Source organism: Lagopus muta, chromosome 7, assembly GCF_023343835.1.
Source record: "Lagopus muta isolate bLagMut1 chromosome 7, bLagMut1 primary, whole genome shotgun sequence".
NCBI lineage: Eukaryota > Metazoa > Chordata > Aves > Galliformes > Phasianidae > Lagopus > Lagopus muta.
This window is the reverse complement of record NC_064439.1, coordinates 9527328-9547346: the sequence shown is the minus strand read 5'-3', so window position 1 is coordinate 9547346 and position 20019 is coordinate 9527328. Positions and strand designations below refer to the sequence as shown.

General features: G+C 37.6%; 1 protein-coding gene across 6 annotated transcripts in view; it reads left to right on the top strand.

Moving 5' to 3' along the window:
• The window catches only part of PTPRN2 (protein tyrosine phosphatase receptor type N2), a 617090-nt gene that overhangs the window by 44618 nt on the left and 552453 nt on the right, over window positions 1-20019 (top strand). For 5 of the 6 annotated variants that reach the window (XM_048951018.1, XM_048951017.1, XM_048951020.1 and 2 more), the window contains exon 2: window positions 16895-16945. In XM_048951018.1, coding sequence (XP_048806975.1) covers window positions 16895-16945 — 51 coding nt within the window. Of the gene's footprint in view, window positions 1-12168; window positions 12329-16894; window positions 16946-20019 lie in introns of those variants that run through there. The other variant, XM_048951019.1, reaches the window with a different exon arrangement.

Genomic DNA, 20019 nt, shown 5'->3' with positions numbered 1-20019 from the left:
GTAAAAGGGGAGGAAAACATTGCTTCTTCTGTCACATGGGTTTCCTTCTGCTGAACTAAGGAGATATAAAAGAGCCCTAGGAGTACACAAAATGATTGGCAGTGCTACCTTACACCAAGAACAGAAACAAAACACGAGCAGAAAGTTCACAGTGAAGAAATACATACATTAGATAAGCTCAAACTGGGTCTCATAGCAGGAATTTATTTTTTTCCTTTCTCATTATTTCTCCTGACTTAGAATCATTTCCATTAAAAATGAAACTTCTCCAGTCAGTCACCATAAATTAGTCATAACCAGTGTTCGAGGTATTGCCCCAAGTGAGCCAGCCTACTGCAGTGATATACAGCTAAGATCCTGTGCAACCTTTCTTTGTGAACTGGGCAAATGAGCTTGGATGCTTTCGCTGTGACCCTGTGCTTAGATTCCAGCTGCCGTGGCTGGTTATGGAGAGCTCATTCACTGCTGTTCTCCATTAAGACTGATGCCTTCCTGCAGAAAGTAACCTGCCAGTACTGCTCCTTTCATCTTTTTCACTGCATGAGACATCCAGATCCTTTCTAGCCTTTTTTGTCTGCATGAAGCTGTACAATCCATAAAGTTATCTTGCCGTATTTTCTCACATGTTGAAAAATGCAGTGCTCTCAAACTCCTACAGTACTTGAAATAGACTTGAGATGGCCTTACATTTTTTGCTCCCTCACACTTGTTCTGTAGGAATCATTCAAGGATTCAGATGCAGTGGCATTCTGAAATAGAGAATGAACATCTCACTTGTCAGCTAAAAATTAACCTCTGAACTAAGACAGTTTTGGATAAGTAGAATCTCTATTCATGCCTACTTCCAGTGTTTCACAGTATTAGAGCTTCTTGTTCTGAGCTGAATGTATAATGCAGTGATAACTAAATTTGCGTGAATGAAATGTAGCTTGATTTCTACCAACATAGATGATTGTTTAAAAATATGCTCTATGTTATTATATCATATCTATTCACTATGTCCAGAGACAAAATTTTAGGCTTCCATCAGTAATATAAATCTGGAGAGTTTGTCCTTAATTTTAAGGTGAAAGGTATCACTGTCTATGTACCATTTTCGCAAGTTTAGAAATGTAGAGAAATACTGAATATCAGTGCCTTATCATAAATATCTATGAAGGCTTGAAGAAGGTTGGTGCTGACCTGCTTATTTTATCCTTTTTTTTTCTGTATACATATTTATGTATATATATGCCTGCATGATGGCAGACTTCCCTGCAGACTAATTTATAACCCCACAGTTTTGCACTGATTAGGTGGTGATGCAAGGAAGATCGAAGTGTTCATTTCCTTTACACTACTGTTCTTTAAATAAGCAGCCACCATAAGGTAGGAAGGACCCCATTAATCAGTTTCAGCTTCAATACTAATTGCAGAAGCGTGGGATGGGTTTCTATCTTCCCATATAGTTGAAAGAAGAAAAAGCCAAGCTTTTAAGTCGTCTTACATCCATGGTCAAACATTTTTAAGTTCACAGATGAACACTTCTAGAATGAACAATCTTTGTGCTTACAGAGGCACTGCTTTGTTAGCTTTCTGAGCCTTCTAAGTGGTGTTTAGGTATACAGAACATGTACACAGACTGAATAAATTAAAAAAATCCCCAGTGCGTGGGCTGGAGACAGACCTGTGAGGAATATTCTGGATTTTTACATTTATTCAAAGATTATTTGTGAAAACATTCTGGGCTTATGTTCAGTGGATGATTTTGGGCTGCAGCTGCCTTGCTGAATATTCATTATGAAATGCCTGTATTTAAAAATAAACCCATTAGGTTCGTTTGAATCACACAAACTTGTCTTTCAGTTTGTGCCAGTGACCTGGCATGGGAACTGCAGCTCCTTAATGTCTCCAAGGAAAATCTTCATGTTTTAGTCTTTGTGTTCTAAGACTGTTCAACAATTTCAGGTATTTTAGGGGCTGGATATGTATACCGAAAATACAATAACACAAAATTATTTAGCTATTTCCTACCTTCTGCTTTAAAAGCCAAAGTAGGCCTATTTTCTCTTGTGTTAGCCCTTAGCTCTACATCTGAACCATAATAGCAACAGGCAAAAGTGTGAAGTTCTTTTCAATTCACAGATTTACTTATAAACAGCAGAAGGCCTTCTGTGGGACTGAAGCAAAATGTAGGAAATTTTTCTGTTCTGTTTTTTGGTTGAAGATTCTCCTGTGTAATGCAGAAAGAGCACTTCTCTGGAAGCCTCATGAATAAGGGAAATACATTGAGCAGTGCCTCCTTTAAGGAATTTCTACATATAATATATATATATAAATAGGTTAATATAATATGCATGTTTGTATATCTGTAGTACAGATACATTCTGGTAGTCTTCAAAGACAGTCATTAACTTTGTTTTGTCAAACTGGATGGAACTAGCTGAAAATGGGAAAACTAACACTAGCAATTATGGAGATTAGCAGTCATCTTTGATACGTAATTGCAACTATGTGGTTAGTGCTTTTTATCTGCCTGCCTCCTGCTGATACAGGTGGCACTCAGTCAGGAGCTTCTCAAGAGGAGCATAATGTACATGATTATTCTTACAAAAAGGAAGGTAGAAATGAGGCAGAAAATAACAAGAAACACAAGCAGAGTAGTCTTAGTCTCCCTTCATCATAAAAGAAAAAACACACAGGCTGAAAATAACTTCTATATTTTTAGACATTTGTGAGTCACCTTAAATCTCCTATGGTATTTTAGTAAAAATTACATAAAAATGTTTTATGAAGTAATGAATTAGTAAGTTGTTCTTTCTTGTATATTTCACTTTTTTTGTTTTAATGTCTTCAGTGTATAGAGTCAGTTTGTCACCTGGGAGTGTGAATGTTGTGAATTAAGCTATTTAAAAGGGAAGAAGCCTGGGTAATGCTTCCTGTGAGCTTTCTGCAGGTTTCTACATCTGGATAAAAAAGTAGCTGACGGGCTAATCTGTGGCCTAAATGTACTGCCCTGTCCATGTTGGTGAACACTTTTGGCAGTCATGTTGGGCTGCCTTTGGAGGAGAGAAGGTAAAGATTGATCAGAAAGCAGTAACAAAGGAATTATGCCCCTAGAAAGGTTGCATCCACAGTGCAAAAAACCTTGAGAGCTCTGCAGTGACAAAAGGATCCAGGACCCTGTAGTTACCTCTTTTAATTTCCCCTCAAACTTATGATGTGCAAACACTGTCATCTCTCTTTGTAAACAAAAGACTGCAACTGAGAGCAAGGGTAAATGTGTAGTAATTATATGTGTGCTCTACCTTTAACCCAGAAATATGGATAGTGCATGTCATTAAATCATCATCTGTCAATGAACAGAGCTGTGAGAATGTAAAGATTTTTTGGGAGTGAGGAAGGATGTGGGTCTGTTCACAAACACCAGGAGCTGCCCTCCTCCGTCCTCATGCTGTGTTAACCTGTGGCAAAGAAGATCAGGGCTACCCTGATGGAAGATCCCAGCAGATTTGGCCATATTTTGCCACTTTTTAGAGACGTAGTTCAGTGGTATGTTGGTGGTGGGTTGATGACTGGACTAGGTGATCTTGGTGGTCTTTCCCAACCTTATTAATTCTGATTTTATGGTTCTCTGAGGAACGCTTTCTCCTTTATCCTGTGCTCCCAAATTTCACATTTTTAGCTGTGTAAAATTGTTAAAAATGTTTGTGGTGATAACAAAAAAAGTGATGCAAAATATGTTTTGGATGCTTTGATATTTAATTAATAGCTAAAGGGATGTTGAATTAATAGACAAAACCTTTCAGTTGTAAAAATCCTGATGTTATCCTGAACCAAACTTTTAAGCCTGCCTGGGCATGTTTTTCCACAGCAGAATAACAACACAGCTCATATTCTGTGAAAATCTTTTTTTTTCTTTCTTTCCTGTGTACTCCTCAGTGAAACCATTCCAGGAAATTGCAAGAGGAGTGTAGCTACACTGCCTGTTGTTCTGGTCCTTGACCGGACACTCAGCTGCTAGGCGAAGGAAAGTGAAGGCAGCTCCTTGAAAATGCAAGAGCTTGATGTGAATTTGATAGTTAAGTACTGTTCTCAGCAAAGCTAAATGAAGAGAAGCAGCAGTGTATTTTGTCCTTGTACATACACGTGTATGATAACAGACTGCTCTGCTATGTTTTGGCATAACTTCTGTGAAGCAGCCTCAGAGCTGGCAACGTTCAGACATTCTCATTGCAATCTCATGTTTGTTGAAAGAACACCCCAAATGAAGTGGCACTAAAATCTATTATTTATACATTTACATTATTTTTTTTTTAAACATTGTGCCTGTACTTCTGCTGCATGATTTATGCTTTGCAGAGCAGGGATAAGGTCACAGATTTCCTTCTTCCTTTCTCTTTTTTCCCCCTTCTCTCTCTTTCTTTCTTTTTCCCTTTCATTTCCTCTTCCTTTCCTCTTCTAATTAGGAGTTTTTGTCACCATTACATTGATGCACAGAACGCTGTACACACTGATATTTGCTGTCTGCAAAGTATTAAATTCAGAAACATCACAAGACCATATTTTTAAGGTATTCATCAAATAAAGGTCTCCAAGCATACACTTAGAGACTGTGGCTTAGTGTTTTGGCTAAAGTTCAAATCCTGAAAGAAAAAAAAAATGTTTTGAATAATACTGCTTCATTAAAATAATTTAAGAATTCTTAAGAAGGCTCACATATGAGGTGCCAGACTGATTCTAAACCTCACTGAATAACATGTCTCACAAAATTATGCAAATGCCAGTCAACTTACATTCAGTTGTAGACTGAAGACTCATGACTAGAACTTTGTGAAGTATTATCACAATATATAAAGAAATATGTATTTTTAAAAGTCCAATCTTGAATATACGAATCTTTGGAATGGGCTTGTGAACTATCAGTGGAATTACTGGAAAACAATTTCTGCTCTCAGAATGTCTGCAAGAAATGAGTTCCCTTCCACCACACTGAAATCTGAAGGCGGCACTACTACAGACTCAGTGCAACATGCTGGCAGGAAAGCTCAGGGCTGTTCTTATCTCTACTGCTGGCTAATCTCTGGACTTTGACTTTTTATTGTTTTTGACTCATTATGCTTTATACACATATATGTGAAGGCCGTGTTCCTTCACTTTCTCAGGCCCTTTTCTCCTGGTTCTTCTTTTCCTCTACATTCCTCTTATGGCGTAGTGAAATGTGTGTCATCCCCACTGTTAAAACATGGTCTCTCTCCAGTGTTTCCTCCGTGAAGTTAATCTGTCACACTGGCTTCTATTGTGCAGAATTTGGGCTGTCATTACTAGTGAGAGCAGCAAGCAGAGACAGTTCTTCAAGGTTGGTGGAGCAGCAGAGGAAGCTTTTCATTGGTAAATACCCTATCTTTTTCACTATTTGCCTTCTGCCTCCTAACTCCCAAAAGTAAAAGGAATATCCATGATGGCATGGGGAATAGTCATGGAGGAAGCTGTAACGATGTCAAGCTGTTACACTGACATGTATAGAAATTCACAGAATCACAGAATTGTAGGGGTTGGAAGGGACCTCCAGAGATCATCGAGTCCAACCCAATTCAATTCAATGAAGTAAGAATTCTAGTGGGATGTACTTCTTCCTATATGGAATCTGTCTTTGGCAAATTTGCTTTGGAGACTTTGAGAGATGCTAATGTACTCAGCTTCAGTCTTCAGCTTTAGTCTAGATGGGAAAATGAAAACCCTGTGAGAGTGACAGTAACCTGTTCTCCAAAGTGAATTGTGATCTGTTGGAACACGGCACCAGAACTTCAGTGTGCTGTATATAGCATGCACTGTACAGGCCTTGTAAATAGCAAATGCATGTAATCATGCTGACTGCCGATCATTCAGAAGGAACATGATGGTGGATGGATACAGAATGCAAATCTATTTTATTTCTTTCTGTATCTATTTATATGTCTTATTTTCCCTTCCATTAAAATCAGACTTTTACATAACTCAAAATTAAAGTAGAAAGAATCAACACAAGCTGAGACTCGAGGAACAATCTATTCCTTTCTAAGTAGTGTGTATATATCAAGCCAAGACAGAATGACAGCTAATTCTCCCAAAGCTGTATATAGATATGTACAGCTTGCACCTGGAATTTGGAGGTCTGCTTGGCTGTCTGCTGCCCTGCCCCTTCAGGGTAAGAATGAGAATTCTTGTCCTATAGATACTTTTCCCCCTACCTTCAATGCTCCTCATGGAGAAAGAATCAAAAGCTTGTGTACTACTGAGTTCAGTGGCTGTCAAGGATATATTTTGCAATTTCTGTGGAAATCCCTGCATTTTTGAGAAGAGGAAGGCATTGGCTTTTCTTAAATTACTGCTAAAAATGTACTCTTCAGCAATGGTTGTTTCCAAATACTTCCTGGAAACTTTATGCAGCTGCTTTCTTTCTAAAGTTTAAAACAATTTTGCGGTGTGTAGATAAATTAAATAAAGTTATAAAAAGTTTAATATTTGTATTAAGATGATCAATAGCATCCCAACCTTCAGCAGGTCTCCATTCTACAAACCACTTGCAACCATATGATAAATTTAACAAGATCAGAATGGATAAACTACAGGAGGAAAGTTGAGGTAAAATGATTTGCTCAGACTAGCAGCAAAAATTAAGACCAAGACTTGGATTCCAGTCTGCTGGATTCAACTTTCCAGTACTGCTAGTAGCCCTGGCTTAAAAGTTCATGTTAAGGTACGTGCAACATCAACTGTTTGTTAACATCCTTTCCTCATTTGTTATATAAAAACTCTGTGTTTCACACAGACGCTTCAGAGATTACTATTTGCAGAGGGAAAAATAACAAAATAAATATATAAAAGAAAATTTTAAAAGTAGGCATTTGCTCCCTGATTATCAAACCTGCTCTGACACATCAGTTCTATCAGAATCAATAGGCATTAGATGTTAAGTCAGTAAGAGTTGGGAACTTTATGGTTATGATGAAGTAATGACCTTTGGCTACTCTTGAAGTTTAAGACACCTACAGAAACTCCTGGATACAAACTTCAGAGTTTTTCTTCCTGGGTTTTTTCAATGAGTTTTCTCATTGTTAAAAGGAGTTCAATAGCTAGACAAACTTGAAAAATTTGGAAGGTTTAGTCTTCTAATTTTTTTTCTTTTTTCTAAAGAGAGAAAAACTGTCTTCTGTGTACTTTTTAGGAAGGAATCAGAATTATGAATTCTTGTGCTGCTCAACATGCATCAGATAATTTGTTTTTCAGAATTGTCTCTAATTTTCTTGGCTTCCTCTCCAAATTGCTTCATTCTAATTGCTATAAGTCTTTTTCTTTACTAGCTCTCTGACATATGTTATTAAAATGCCTGCCTCTCAGTAGTTATCCTGGGGAAATAAACATCTTCCTGGTATCTCAGGGTGGGCAGAGCTACTTCACAGAGACAAGAGCAGAATGTATTCTGGGACAGCTGGCACTAATGTCAGCCACAGATACATCAGGGTGATTCAGAAGTAATTAGAGCACAATCACCAGGCAAAATCAGGACCATTCACTCTCAGGGCCAGAATTTTTTTGAAGTCAGTGCAATTTCACAAAAATAAGTAGAAATGATCAATTTTACCATGTAATGAATTTCAACTACTGCCTGGAATGAGTTTTGAGTCAATATGGGATAGATTTTATTCTTTGTCAGCATAATAAAAGACTGTTTCTTAATGTCAATCTCTGACAAGAATGCAGTGATGCCCAGATATGCCGTTCCATGTAAGTCCAACATGATGCTACACATTGATTGTATGTCAAAAGACAATTTGTATTGATTGGAACATCAAAGTTCTTGGAAAAGTTACAGACATTCCAGTACAGAAATATTTGTGAGATTCTTGCATTTTTCTGTGGAAAGGGAAAAGTTTTAGGCTTCTTTGCTAAGTACTTTCAAATTCGGTGTGCTACCAGTATCCTCGTGACTTATTTCTTATAACTGTCCCTTAATACAGAATGCTTCAGCTTCATTTGCAATTCTAAGTCCCAGGATAAACTATATAGATAAATCTTGGTGCCGCAGTCCATTGAATTTTACCTAATATCATTCTTTTTTCCTTTGAGAGCTTTAAGAGACTATGAGTTTCTTCATTGACTTTCATTATTCTTCTCCAACACATGAATATTTAATGGAGATTACTCAGGGCTGTTTAAACTCTTTATTAAAGAAATTACTAAACATATACAGTGGTGTCTCTTTCGTGAGATGAACATAGGTGTTTTCATCACTCCAGATAAACAGTACATAATGACTCAAAAAATGCATGATAAAGTTATGAAGCTGTTTTTCCAAACAGTTGAAAATGTTTTCAGTATCTACCAGTCTTCAATATGGATATGCAGAAATAAACAGATTTAGAGTACTCTCATTCCTGTGTCCCTGTTTGAAGGCTCATCTGTAAAGTGTAGCTCCCAAACCCACGCATGCTGTTTTGTCTATGAGAATTACTTTCCAATAACAAATGACTGTGGACTGTCCCCTTGCTGTTCAGGCTCTGCTGATTTATGACATTCATTTTTCATTCTTCTCAAGCTGTTTTTACCACATCCACGCAATAATTTACCCTGGTATTTAATTAGCTGTGCAATAGAGATGGAACAGAAAGAAGAGTGACTTTGTAAGTAAGAAGGGATAGGAGAATGAAAAAATTGTATGCAACAGGTATTGATCACATCATCAATTAAAAGATGCTGTACTGTTTGCTAAGTAGAACAAAATGTTAAAGGTGATCATTCCAGGAGACCTCTGGAACCGTCCTTAAATACCAGCCTCGAGAACTGTGAATTCTGCTTATCTTTTTTTCAAATGCTAAGCATTAAGATGTTCTGACACATAATGAAAACAAAAATTTGGTGCCTATTAGAGGAAAATGATAAACATACCTCTTTTCCCTCATTGGTTTTGTGAATATTGAAAGATTTCTCAAAACATGAGGAAGAACTGTGAAGAACTATTTTTAAGAAACCTGTCAAAGACCATGAAGACTAATTAACTATGGATGATAGAACATGAAGCTCTTCCCCATGTAACTATAATGGAAAATGTTATAAAAAGAACTATCTTCCATAGCATATAACCTACAGATTATTCAGTTTCCTCTACCTAATGGTTCACTTCTTCTTTGACCCAGCTTGTCTTAACCCAAAGCGTGGAAGAAGGCTCGAACTGAATTATAATTAGGACTTAGAATTCACTCTGTTCTGCAGTTTTATAAAACAAGTATGCAGGATAAGGTTGACAGCTATTGATGTGTAAAACCAGATAAACAGATGTAATGATGGCAATATCTCTTCCATAGAATAAATATGGCAGAGGCCACTGAACTGCCGTATTTGCTGGTCTACATGCAGTCATAGTGAGAAAGGCTTTGCTGGAACCATCATACTCTGCTTTACCTAAGCCTCAGTTTTAACTTTTTGGTAACCTGTGGCTATGATAAATCCCAGAAGACCTTGCTGCCTATAGATCTTGGAGGAAAGGGTATTGTGCAGACAATAGCAGCAAAAGATTTCGGACTGCTTATTGATGCATTTAAACACTGATGCAGAAATTGTTTAGGTTCAATGAGTGTTCAGCCCTGAAATTCTTTGCTAAGTACAAAAAGGTTTGGCTTTAGGTTGGAGCTGTGATTTCAGTGTGTGTTGGATGATGGTACTTCAGTGCTCAGTGAGGAAATTCCTTTCAGCAACTGGTAACAAACAGGAGGAACTGAATCACAGTTATTAAAGGACTGGTCTTGATTTTTTTATGAGATTTTACAGCTTGTGAGCACTTCAATTAACATTTTCTAATTTTGAAAGAACATTTTGTAGACTTTATATTGTAGAGCTGTTTATTTCTTTCCAATATGGACTACCAGCATGGCAAATATATTTTGTTTGAGGCCAATCTACTGAAAAAATCACAAAATCACATCTAATCCCCCATGTCACAGTTAATGGATATGAGTGAAAGTTTTTGGTCTTGATCAAAGACCAAGCCATCATTTTAATCTTAGTTTTTAAGTGATCTATTTTTTCTCCGAGAATGGATGTATCTGCTTTTTTAAAATTGTCATTTAAATGGAGAACATTCAATATAACTAAGTATCATGTTTGTCTGGAGTGTTATATCTTTGCTTCCTATTTGACAAATTATCTGCAGAACCAGAGGTGGGACATGTAGCACCGAGGAACTGATTTTTCATGAGGGAGACAGAGTTCTTTTAATATTTACTGTGCAAAAAAAAAAGACAAAAAAAGGCATAGCAAAACATTCATTTCTTGTATCAGCCCATGACACGCTGTGTTCTTTTGAGCGCTGGGCGAAAATGCGAATGCTGTTCTGGAGCTTGTCTGATATGGACTTTCTCTGTCTCATCATCATTATTATTATTATTATTGTTATTAATATTATTGCTGATTACATCTTCAGTTATTCTTATTAGTGACCTTTCCTCAGTGCTTTCCAACAGAAAAGCCCTACATCATTGCAATCATGGCATTAATAATCAGATAAATTAACAGAATTTTCACAGCAAAGCAATTCCTTTCTTTAGTAGTGGACATGCAAAAGTAAAGATCATAGAATTGTAGAATCACAAGGTTGGAAAGGACCTACAAGATCATCTAGTCCAACCATCCTCCCATTACCATTGCTACCACAAGCTACTAAACCAGATCTCGTAGCTTCTCATCCAGACGCATATACTGTTTTTTTCCCCACCTAAATGCAGAAAAAACATGGCAGCCCCATTGCACTCACCTGCTTACATAGTGTGTCAGTCCATGCATCCTGAAGAACAAATGATAGAAAGGGGGTAATTGAAGCACTAAGATGAACTGTGATTGAGGCTTTAGGAGCAAGTCTTGGCTGTGAGCTTAGTACTGACATTTTCTTGTTTTGAATGAGAACTCCTCATTCCACAGAGAATTATTCTGGCTAGGATCATATTTTAATATACAGTGTGTATAATGAATGATTGAAAGAAGCAGTAATTCAGAGTTAGGGAAGTGTTGACACCATATGCTAACACTTACGGGAAATCTGTCTGTACTTTGGAAACTTTTTGTATGAAAGACTCTCTTCCACTTAACCACTGCTGGGATTTCTTGTGTCATCTTTCTGATTGTTAGTTTTGATTACAGTAAGGCCTGGATTCTTTGCCATGGATCAGTGCTTTGTTGTGCTAAGCTTGGTGCACATGCACTCAATTAAAAGAAAACCATAAGAACCTCTGCTCTCGAGAGTTTACTGTGTTACAAAAAATATTGGGCACCTGTTACTTTCAAAAACATATGAGATGGAATAAACGCAGGAGGTCAAAACTCAGTACTTGTTATGAGAAAAGTTCATTTAGTATTTTATGCTCTTTAAATTTTGGAGCAAATTTGCTTTAATCCGTAATTAAACTACTGTTTAAAGCAGTTGTTGATAAAGAGTCAGAGGTTCCAATGTCTTTGTGAAGTTGATTTTCACATACAGTTGACAGGCTTTGGGTAACGAACACTACTTTACACCTGTAGCACTTACGTAACCTCAGAGTAGGGAGAACAAGAGGATCCCATCATAAGCTGAAAGTATATTTTCCCCAGCTTTGTTTGTAGTTTTGTGTAATCCTAGGCTTGTTAGACATACACGTAGAGCAGACAGATGAGGATGTGTTGGATGGGCTACAGCTTCAGCAGACTGACATTTTCTCTAGCATACGCCAGGAAGAAGAGCATTTAACTTTCACTTTTCTGTATGAAAATCATGCTTCTTTCTTCCTATCAGTTTATATCATCATCATTGTTATACACTATCTGAATTTCTCCAGTTCAAAATATCCATGTTATGTGATCTCAGGATTTTAAAAAACATAACTCTTAAAAAACATTTCTTAAAACAACTATGTGGGGAAGAAAAAAAAAACAAACCCTACACACAACCAAGAGCCACCATAAGCCATCTATTTAAAATGTACACAGGTGGCGTTAAGGACTCAGGGAGGCCCATCAGGCATGCCCAGTGTTGGTACAGCCAGGTGTTTCATTTTTTTTTAATTGGAAGGTTCTAGCAGAATTTACTCTTCAAGGTCTCCTTACCAGAGAGCAAAAAACATCTGAAAGAAGGAAGTGGATGTGGAATAAACTTTGATTCTGGTTTACTGAATGTGCTAATGACTATTAGCATATTTTTATTAAAGGAGTCTACATTGTGTAATATTTTACACAGTGGGAAGGTAACTATGCAGTGCAACAAAGAGCTGTTGGATGGTTATGTGGCTGTTGAGTGAAGACCGTAAAAGAGTGAAAAGTCCTAACGGCAGTAAGGATTTACAAGGTTTGTGTTTTCCTAGTTCTTAATTGATTAGTATGGGAGAAGTTTAGCTGTTATTGTTACTTGTTTGTTTTCTTAATTTTGATGTCGTAAGACCATTTTTTATATCAGAAGCCTAAGGAATACATTTATGTATATAAATTGCAGCTTGTAAAGCTGCTTAGACTATTCAAGTTCTATTGATGAGACACATGTGTAGTATAATTGTAACAGGCTGGTAAAGTGGGAGAAACACAATGAAATGAGAGAGTAGTCTTGTATCTTATGAGAAGGATATTTTGATAAAGGGAGAGTTGGACTTCTAGGTGATATACTATGAGGTGTTGCTCTTGCAGCAACGTTTTTTTACAATTATGTTGTGCTGGTCATCTGAAAGTAGCTCTGGGGGCATTAAGGCAGAGGGAGAAAAAAAGGAGATAGATCTTGGGAAGCCCTATGAAATCAACTTTCCTACCTAATCAACAAAAGGTATTCCATGTAAGTGTACTGTAATATATAGTTCAGCTGCCTACCCTGATTTTAGGCAGTCATGAAGCTTTAAAAAATATAACTTTTAACAAAGGTGTATATGTGAGTAGGTTCAACATAAATGCTCTTGTTACATGAAATCATCTACTAGAATTGCAGACTACTGGGTTATATCACTAGGAATTAAATCTTTATGCATAATAACGTGGAAAGCATGTATTTATCTTTATAAATAAGATAATCCTTACTGTCAAGCTGCCTGGAATTTAAACAGCTAATTTTTTATGTGTCAGGGAGAGCTCTCCCTTTGTTACAAGACACATAGTATAGACCTGTGAGCCTTGGTTATGTGAGAAGATGGTGATGAAGCTTACAGTTCCACTTGTTCTTGTGGGTGCTAGTGCACCCTGATGACTATGTTATTGTTCCAGACTTTTGTGTTACACTGGGACTTAGGTTTTGTAAATAGGGCCATATAACTGCTAGTGGAAAGGCCAATTTTTAATGCAGGGTAAGTTTATTAGGTGGTGAAGTCTTGACTGTTTCTAGGTTTTGATGTTATTTAATTCTAGAACTGCTTTTTTGAGAAGGCATATAGGGCTAGCTGAATGTAGTTTTGATACTGCAATGCAAGTGCTTTTATTTCCATTTTATTGCATGAATGAGGCATTTGAACTGAGTCAGTCTGGAGTAGAAGAACTTGGATAACTTAATTTGGCATATTTACAGGCCAAATCAAAGAAGTGAATTTGGGTACCTGTGCAGTCTAGTTGTCTTCAGCTGGTTGAAATTATATGAAGAATTTATTTTAGGGGAGCTGCAATTTCGATCCCGTAAGGCATGAACTGAATTAAGTGCCTGCTGGAGACAATGCCTCTTCACTCTTCAGCAGTGACTTATTGCTGTCATTACTATTAGTTGGTAAATGATATTTAAAAAGAAATATGATGTGTTTTAATGTCTCAGCAGTTACAAAAGATAAATTAGCAGTTAAATTAGTACATTGACTGGTTGGGTGAATTATACATAACAATCAACATTAGCAATAACTTGAGATGTTGGTGTTTTTCAAGGAGCTTTCAAGGTCATTTTAGCTATTTTGGGGATATTCATCAGTTGGTGTAGTTTTCCATACATTAATTTGAATAATTTGCTCTCCAAGGCTAATGACGTCAACTAGAAACAGTCAGCATCTAATAATCAGCTACTATTAAAGGAAAAATTCAAATGTGATGAAATTGCTTTTCTGTTTTCTTTTCATGGAAAGCATATTAGGGGTAGCACAAAGCGTATCAAGCAAATCAGAGTGGAATTTAACTTCTGTACTGATGTGGTCTGGCTTATTATTTCTTTGTATCTGAATAAACACATCTAGTTCATTTTAAATCGGAGGTTTTCTCCTTCTGAGGTGAGGTATATTATGGGATGGCTGATGTCTCACAGGTGACTTTGGGAACTGTTAACAAAGGCTTACAGCCACCTGTCTTTCCAGGTGTTTCAATAGCAGAGGAGTCTGCATGAACTTTCACTTGGTGACTCCTCTGGAAACATACCTGGTTGAAACTTCAACACTTGTAGGGTCTACAGCATGGCCACCACAGGGTGTGAAAGGAGGGTTGGACCTTGATGACCTTGAAGGCCCCTTCCACCCTAAGCTTTAATTCTGTAATTAAGTCAGCTGCATGGCTTATTTTCTCCCCTGGACATGTGACAACTCCCTGCAAGGAAATGTCCACCTCAGGTTTCTAGTTCAACCCCTTCTGTCAGAAAAACAAGGCAGACAAATTTTACCAGGGATTTATTCCTAACCATAAAGACTTCTTTTAGAAGAAATAGCCATTTCAAATCTCTGGAAACAGGAATAGTGAAGCACACCTGTCATTTGTCTAGTCTGCATTAGTACTTGAAGTCTTCTGCTTTATTCCCCCTCTAGGCTTTCGAATTTTAAGTGGCCATTTCTAGACTTTTAATTAGAGCTCCAACTGTGCTGTGTAGCCTGTGCTGATGTGTTTTGGCTGTTGCATGTCATAGTTCTCCGCTTAGGTTCTTTATGAGTCAATACATAGTTAAGTCATCCTTCTGCTTTGCTGGGTTGGCACTGAAGCTGCAATCAGCTTTCTTCAGGCAGTTTTCAGACACTAATTCAGGTCAAACAGCTGCTACAGTAGACTTGTCTGGAACAAAATTACAGACGTCTCAAAAATGTCACAAACTGGAATTTGTTGGCTGTTCAGACATGAGTTGTCCTGCATGCTCTGTAGAATCTTTCTGAGTGTGAAACTTTCTCTACCTTTCGAAAGCTACCAAAGGTGTACCCACAGTTTATTGGTGCATAGGTAAAAGGATGAAAGAACACTTCTATCAGCATGTGTGTTGTAGGCTGTTCCCTTCATAAGGTTGTTTCTGTGATCTTTGTAGGCAGGAGTGGAGATGGACTTAAGGGGTTGTGCAAGTGTGCCAGTGCCTCTTGACATCGTATAGTAGATGTGCTTGCTTAGCTCAAACCTGACACTGTGCTAATAAATCCTGCTGAGAGACGTAGTGTATTAGTTCAGGCTTAATGATGTGCTGATACAGATACCTGCTGAAAGGCTGTGTGATGAGCATGCCTAAGTCATTCTCTCCCCCCTGAAATTTTCTTTTAGCAGAGTTAGGATGTGATTAATAGGAAAAGTCTTGAGCCTTTTGTTTTCTTTTTGGTAAGACTGTCCTGCTTAATACATTTATGCTTCTGGAAAAAGAGGATGTATCCTGGTGTTAGATATGGTGAAGTTCTTGGCTGGTTTCTGATGTGTAGTGGGAATCTAGTCAAGACCACTTGATTTCTGTAATTCTGTGTTCACTTATAAAGTTAAGGTATTTCCTGGAGTTGTTTAAAGGCTTAACTATAGGAATACTTTCTCTGGGGTAGCTTCTGTGTCCAAAATACAGCCTCGTTCTTCGTAGTTCAGAGAATCATAAAATCACTTGAGTTGGAAGGGACCTGTAAATGTTGTCTAGTCCAACTCATCTGCAATGAGCAGGGACACCTATAACTAGATCAAGATGATCAGAGCCCCATTCACTCTGACCTTGGATGCCTCTCCAAGGATGAGACATTCACCACAGTTTTATCAGATCCTAGTTGTTTGTGAGAACACAAAATAACCTGGTTGGATTAACAGAGCACATAGTCCTGACAGTAGATGATACTTCCAATTGCTCCAGTGCTTGATTTGTGTCCCTGTCTCCCTGTGTGGAGTGACCAGAGCAGGGAGCATCATGCCTGTTTCTCTTCTGCTCACAGGAATATGAGCTAATTTTGCCTGGAGACAGGAGGTAATAATGAGTGTCTCGTACCTGATTTGGTGGTATCAGCAATGGGTTGATTGCTGTGGTAAAGATGCATCCAAGTGGATAAGCTGAGCTTGCTAAGCTGGATGCAGTTTCTAGGGCAAGGTGCAGGCAGACATAGCAGGGAGCTGCAAAGGAACCAGTTCTGGTACACATTTCCTGCTTCACATGGGAGGGAAAGCCAACCCTAGAAGCTCTGCTGGTTTTTCAGCTGAGGGTATTGTAGTGTTGGTGTAGATGGCTTCATTTTTAAGCTTTTCTACAGACTAAGTGCTCCTGAGGACCTAAGCTCAGTCTAGGGTTGTAGTTACTAAATCGAAGCCTGGAGGCTTTTTACCTGTTTCAAGCAATTTATACCTATCTCATGGATTTGTCTCACTGCAGTGTAAGTTGCTTGAGGAAACTCCTGATTTCTGGTAGTATGTTACAACATTACTATGCTGTCAAATAATATTGTGTTCAAAATTAGGGAATGTAAGATTTCTTGAATTATTAAATGAGAAAACCACTGAGAAAACTGAACCCTCAGCAAAGGAATAAGGAGAAGAGAACCATCAAAGGTTATTCTGACTGTAATTGGAAATAGGTGCTGTCTAACCAGTTTGTTTCCCCATTCTTACCTTTCTGTACTTCCTAATTTAGACTCTTAAAGGCAACCAAATGTCTGATTCCTGCTGAGAATTTAATAACCTAAGGGGACTTCAGTCTGTGCTAATTATCCACAGTTTGAATCCTGCATTAATTTTTACCTCTCTATTATGTTTTTAGGCTGCCTGGTTGAAGATGATCTTTGCAGATCTTTTGAAATCTGTGTAAATGGTAAGTCTGGAATGTTTTGTTTGCTGACTACTCTGTCCTCTGCTGTGTAACTTATATGTGGCTGATGTAATAAGCTGAATCTATGTATGAATAAGGGTGGGGGGAGGGGAAACTCCACCAAGTAGCTATGACTATTCTGGTCAACAGTAAGCGGTAATTTAATAGACTTTCTTTAAAGAAAATTATCTCTCAACCTTGAACAACATCCACTTCTTTAGTGGGAATTGGTTTGTAATCAAATTAAACACACTGAAATATGCTAGAATATAATTTGTCTTAGTACAGGATAAAAGTAACTTCAGGTTGTTCATCTTCTTAGAGGATGATGTTGAGTAATTATCAGTCTCCTTTTGTTACAAAGTTATTATAAGAAGGAAGGTCTCGGTGAAAGACTACCATTGTTCTTACTTATACTGCTTCCTTTTTCTGTGATGTCGCTTGAGCTAACTGCAGAAGCAGCTTACTGCTCCTTTTTTCAGTTTTCTTCATTAAATTTTAGTTTTTTTAAAGGAAAAAGCTAACGCACTTGTATGAATCAGTGTAATGGAACAATAGGAATGGCTCTTTTGACAGTAGTCTAAGATTATTTCACTGTACTACATGAAATGATTTACATCTTGATGAATGAACTGTGTTTAGAAGAGATGTTCTGAAGCAATTTCTCTCATTAAGTATGTAGATCCGTAACTGATTTTCTTCTGAGGTATTATACTATTAATAATAGTAGTATAATAATATTATACTACTAAATTTCTCTTGATGAATGGCTGACAAAGCAGAGGTCAGGTCAAACACAGGAGCCGGTAACATTTACTTGTAAATTGACTTTGTTAAAATCCTAATGGAATGAACATCTAAGGTGAATTTGTTTCCTGATGTTTTTTACCATCAGTCAAATATACACAGGGGAGAGAATAACAGAGAGAAATATGGCTGAGGAGTCTGGAGGAGTTGAAGTCTGTATTAAGCCAGAAACAAAGTTGATATTTCCAACAATGGTGTAAAATCATAACTTGAGTTGTTTCTATAATACGCTGAAATTCTGTGTGGAGGTTTTGTGCTTGACACAAAATGGAAAGTAGCAATTTTCTGCAGTGGTGCATTCTGCTGGTCACAGTCATCTCGAGTTCCTAGCTGTGGTCTTCCCAATGTAAGTATGATTAATAGGTTTTTTATGGTTGGCCATGGCTATATGTGCTTAACTGAATGTAATGAAGGAATTATGCAGCACGTGACTAAAAAAAGTATTTAAAAGGTGTTGCTCTAAAGGTTACTTGATGGCTTCTTTCTCGAAACCTGTTTTCTTAATTAAAAATATGGCTGCTTAAAAGTTGAATTTCATGGAGTGCAAAATTAAAATGGATACTGCATCTTTGAATTCTGAATGGACGTCTGTTATCGACTTCTCTTATTTTGCTGCAGCTGTAACTTTTAGAATGGTCTGGTTTGGAAGGGACCTGTAAGATCATTCCTCCTACAGGCAGGGACACCTCCCTCCAGACCAGGTTGCTCAAAGCCCCACCCAGTCTGGCCTTGAATGTTTCCAGGGAGGGGGCATCCACAACATAATGGTCAGTAATGAATAAGCCAGTTTACCTGTGATACTTTGTAATAGCTGGCCTTCTTTAGAAAAGAAATATACATATATGTGCAGACATTCTGTCAATGTATGTAATATTACTGTGAAGTATTGGATGTCTTTCCCTTCCCCCACCCAAATGAGTGAATGTTGTCTGCAGTAAAACATATACTCTTATTGAGATAATTAATGGGATATTTGGAAAAACATAGTTTGAAGTATCCAAATACTTTCAGAACCTAATTTTTAGAAGGAAGAGAATCGAGGAGAGCTGTTTGCTTCTGCGCGTACCTTCTTGCTTTTCTTATCCAAATTCCCGTGGTACATCCTTGTAGTTCTGCAGAAATCCTGACGTGTTGAAATGTGAGTCCTTTTCTGGCTTGAAATCTCAGGAGCCAGTCTGTGGGGGCCTCTATGCTCAGGAGCAGAGCTTACTTGATGTACTGCAAGTATACCGAAAGGTTCATCTCCTTTGTGATTTTACAAGTGCATTTTTCTGAAGTGTGGTGTGAAAGTGGCAAGAAACAGCAGCCAGTTTTACGCAACGTGTGTAAAGGCTCTGAGACCTGCAGGTGCGTCTGACTCCTGGAGGAAGAATGGAAGTGCTCATCTTCCTCTTGGCCTCAAGCAAAGGTAGCTGAACTAACCCTGCTTTCAGAAATGAAGCTGGGCTTCTTAGTGAAAGCATCAGTCATGATCTCTGATGTCATCCCACATAACGTCATCAGCTGGAGATGTCATGTGTCAGGCCTGTAAAAGGATAGCCGTGATGTCAGTAATTGAGATGTTTGTTATGCAATTTCTGAAGAAATGTGAAGGAAAATACTCTTCTTAGTCATATCAATGACCACTTTATTTTAAGTTCTGAAAGCTTTTAAATATCTTTAATTAAAAAAATTCAAGGGATTTATTTATTGCTACAAGCAATGATTCCAATTGTAAGATTTGTTATAAACAACAAAACCTTATGACTTGGATCATTTACATCTGTTTAGGTCATGTGCCATTTTGTAGGGCAAAGAATTTGCAGTAATAACAATCACTGACTTTTCTGCAATTTTCCCTTATCATATATAGGTCTCTTGGCTTCAGCGATGGGTTCTCACTTGTTTAATACCTGCAGCAACATTCATGCAATATTAATTTATTTCCATAAACCTTTTATTAGTTTCCTGAGCTGCACTGACTCACCAAGTGGTTTAAAAAGGAACGTACTGTTTCATGTTTATTTTAATGGCATGTGGATAAACCAAGCAAAAAGACTGAGTTTTTTCATAGTTTTGTTTTTTTCCTTTGCAAATATAAAACTTCTGGGGATAACATGGCTTAGGTGTCATCTATTTCACTTCTAGTAAATTGTTACTTCTAATTGGCAGTTGGAGAAACTGATATTTTCAGCTGTCCAATGCTTCAAAATTGGGAACTTGCAGCTAAAAAACTTGATGTGAAAGGTGGATATGCTTATGAGCTGCAGACGTGAATAGAAAATAAACTG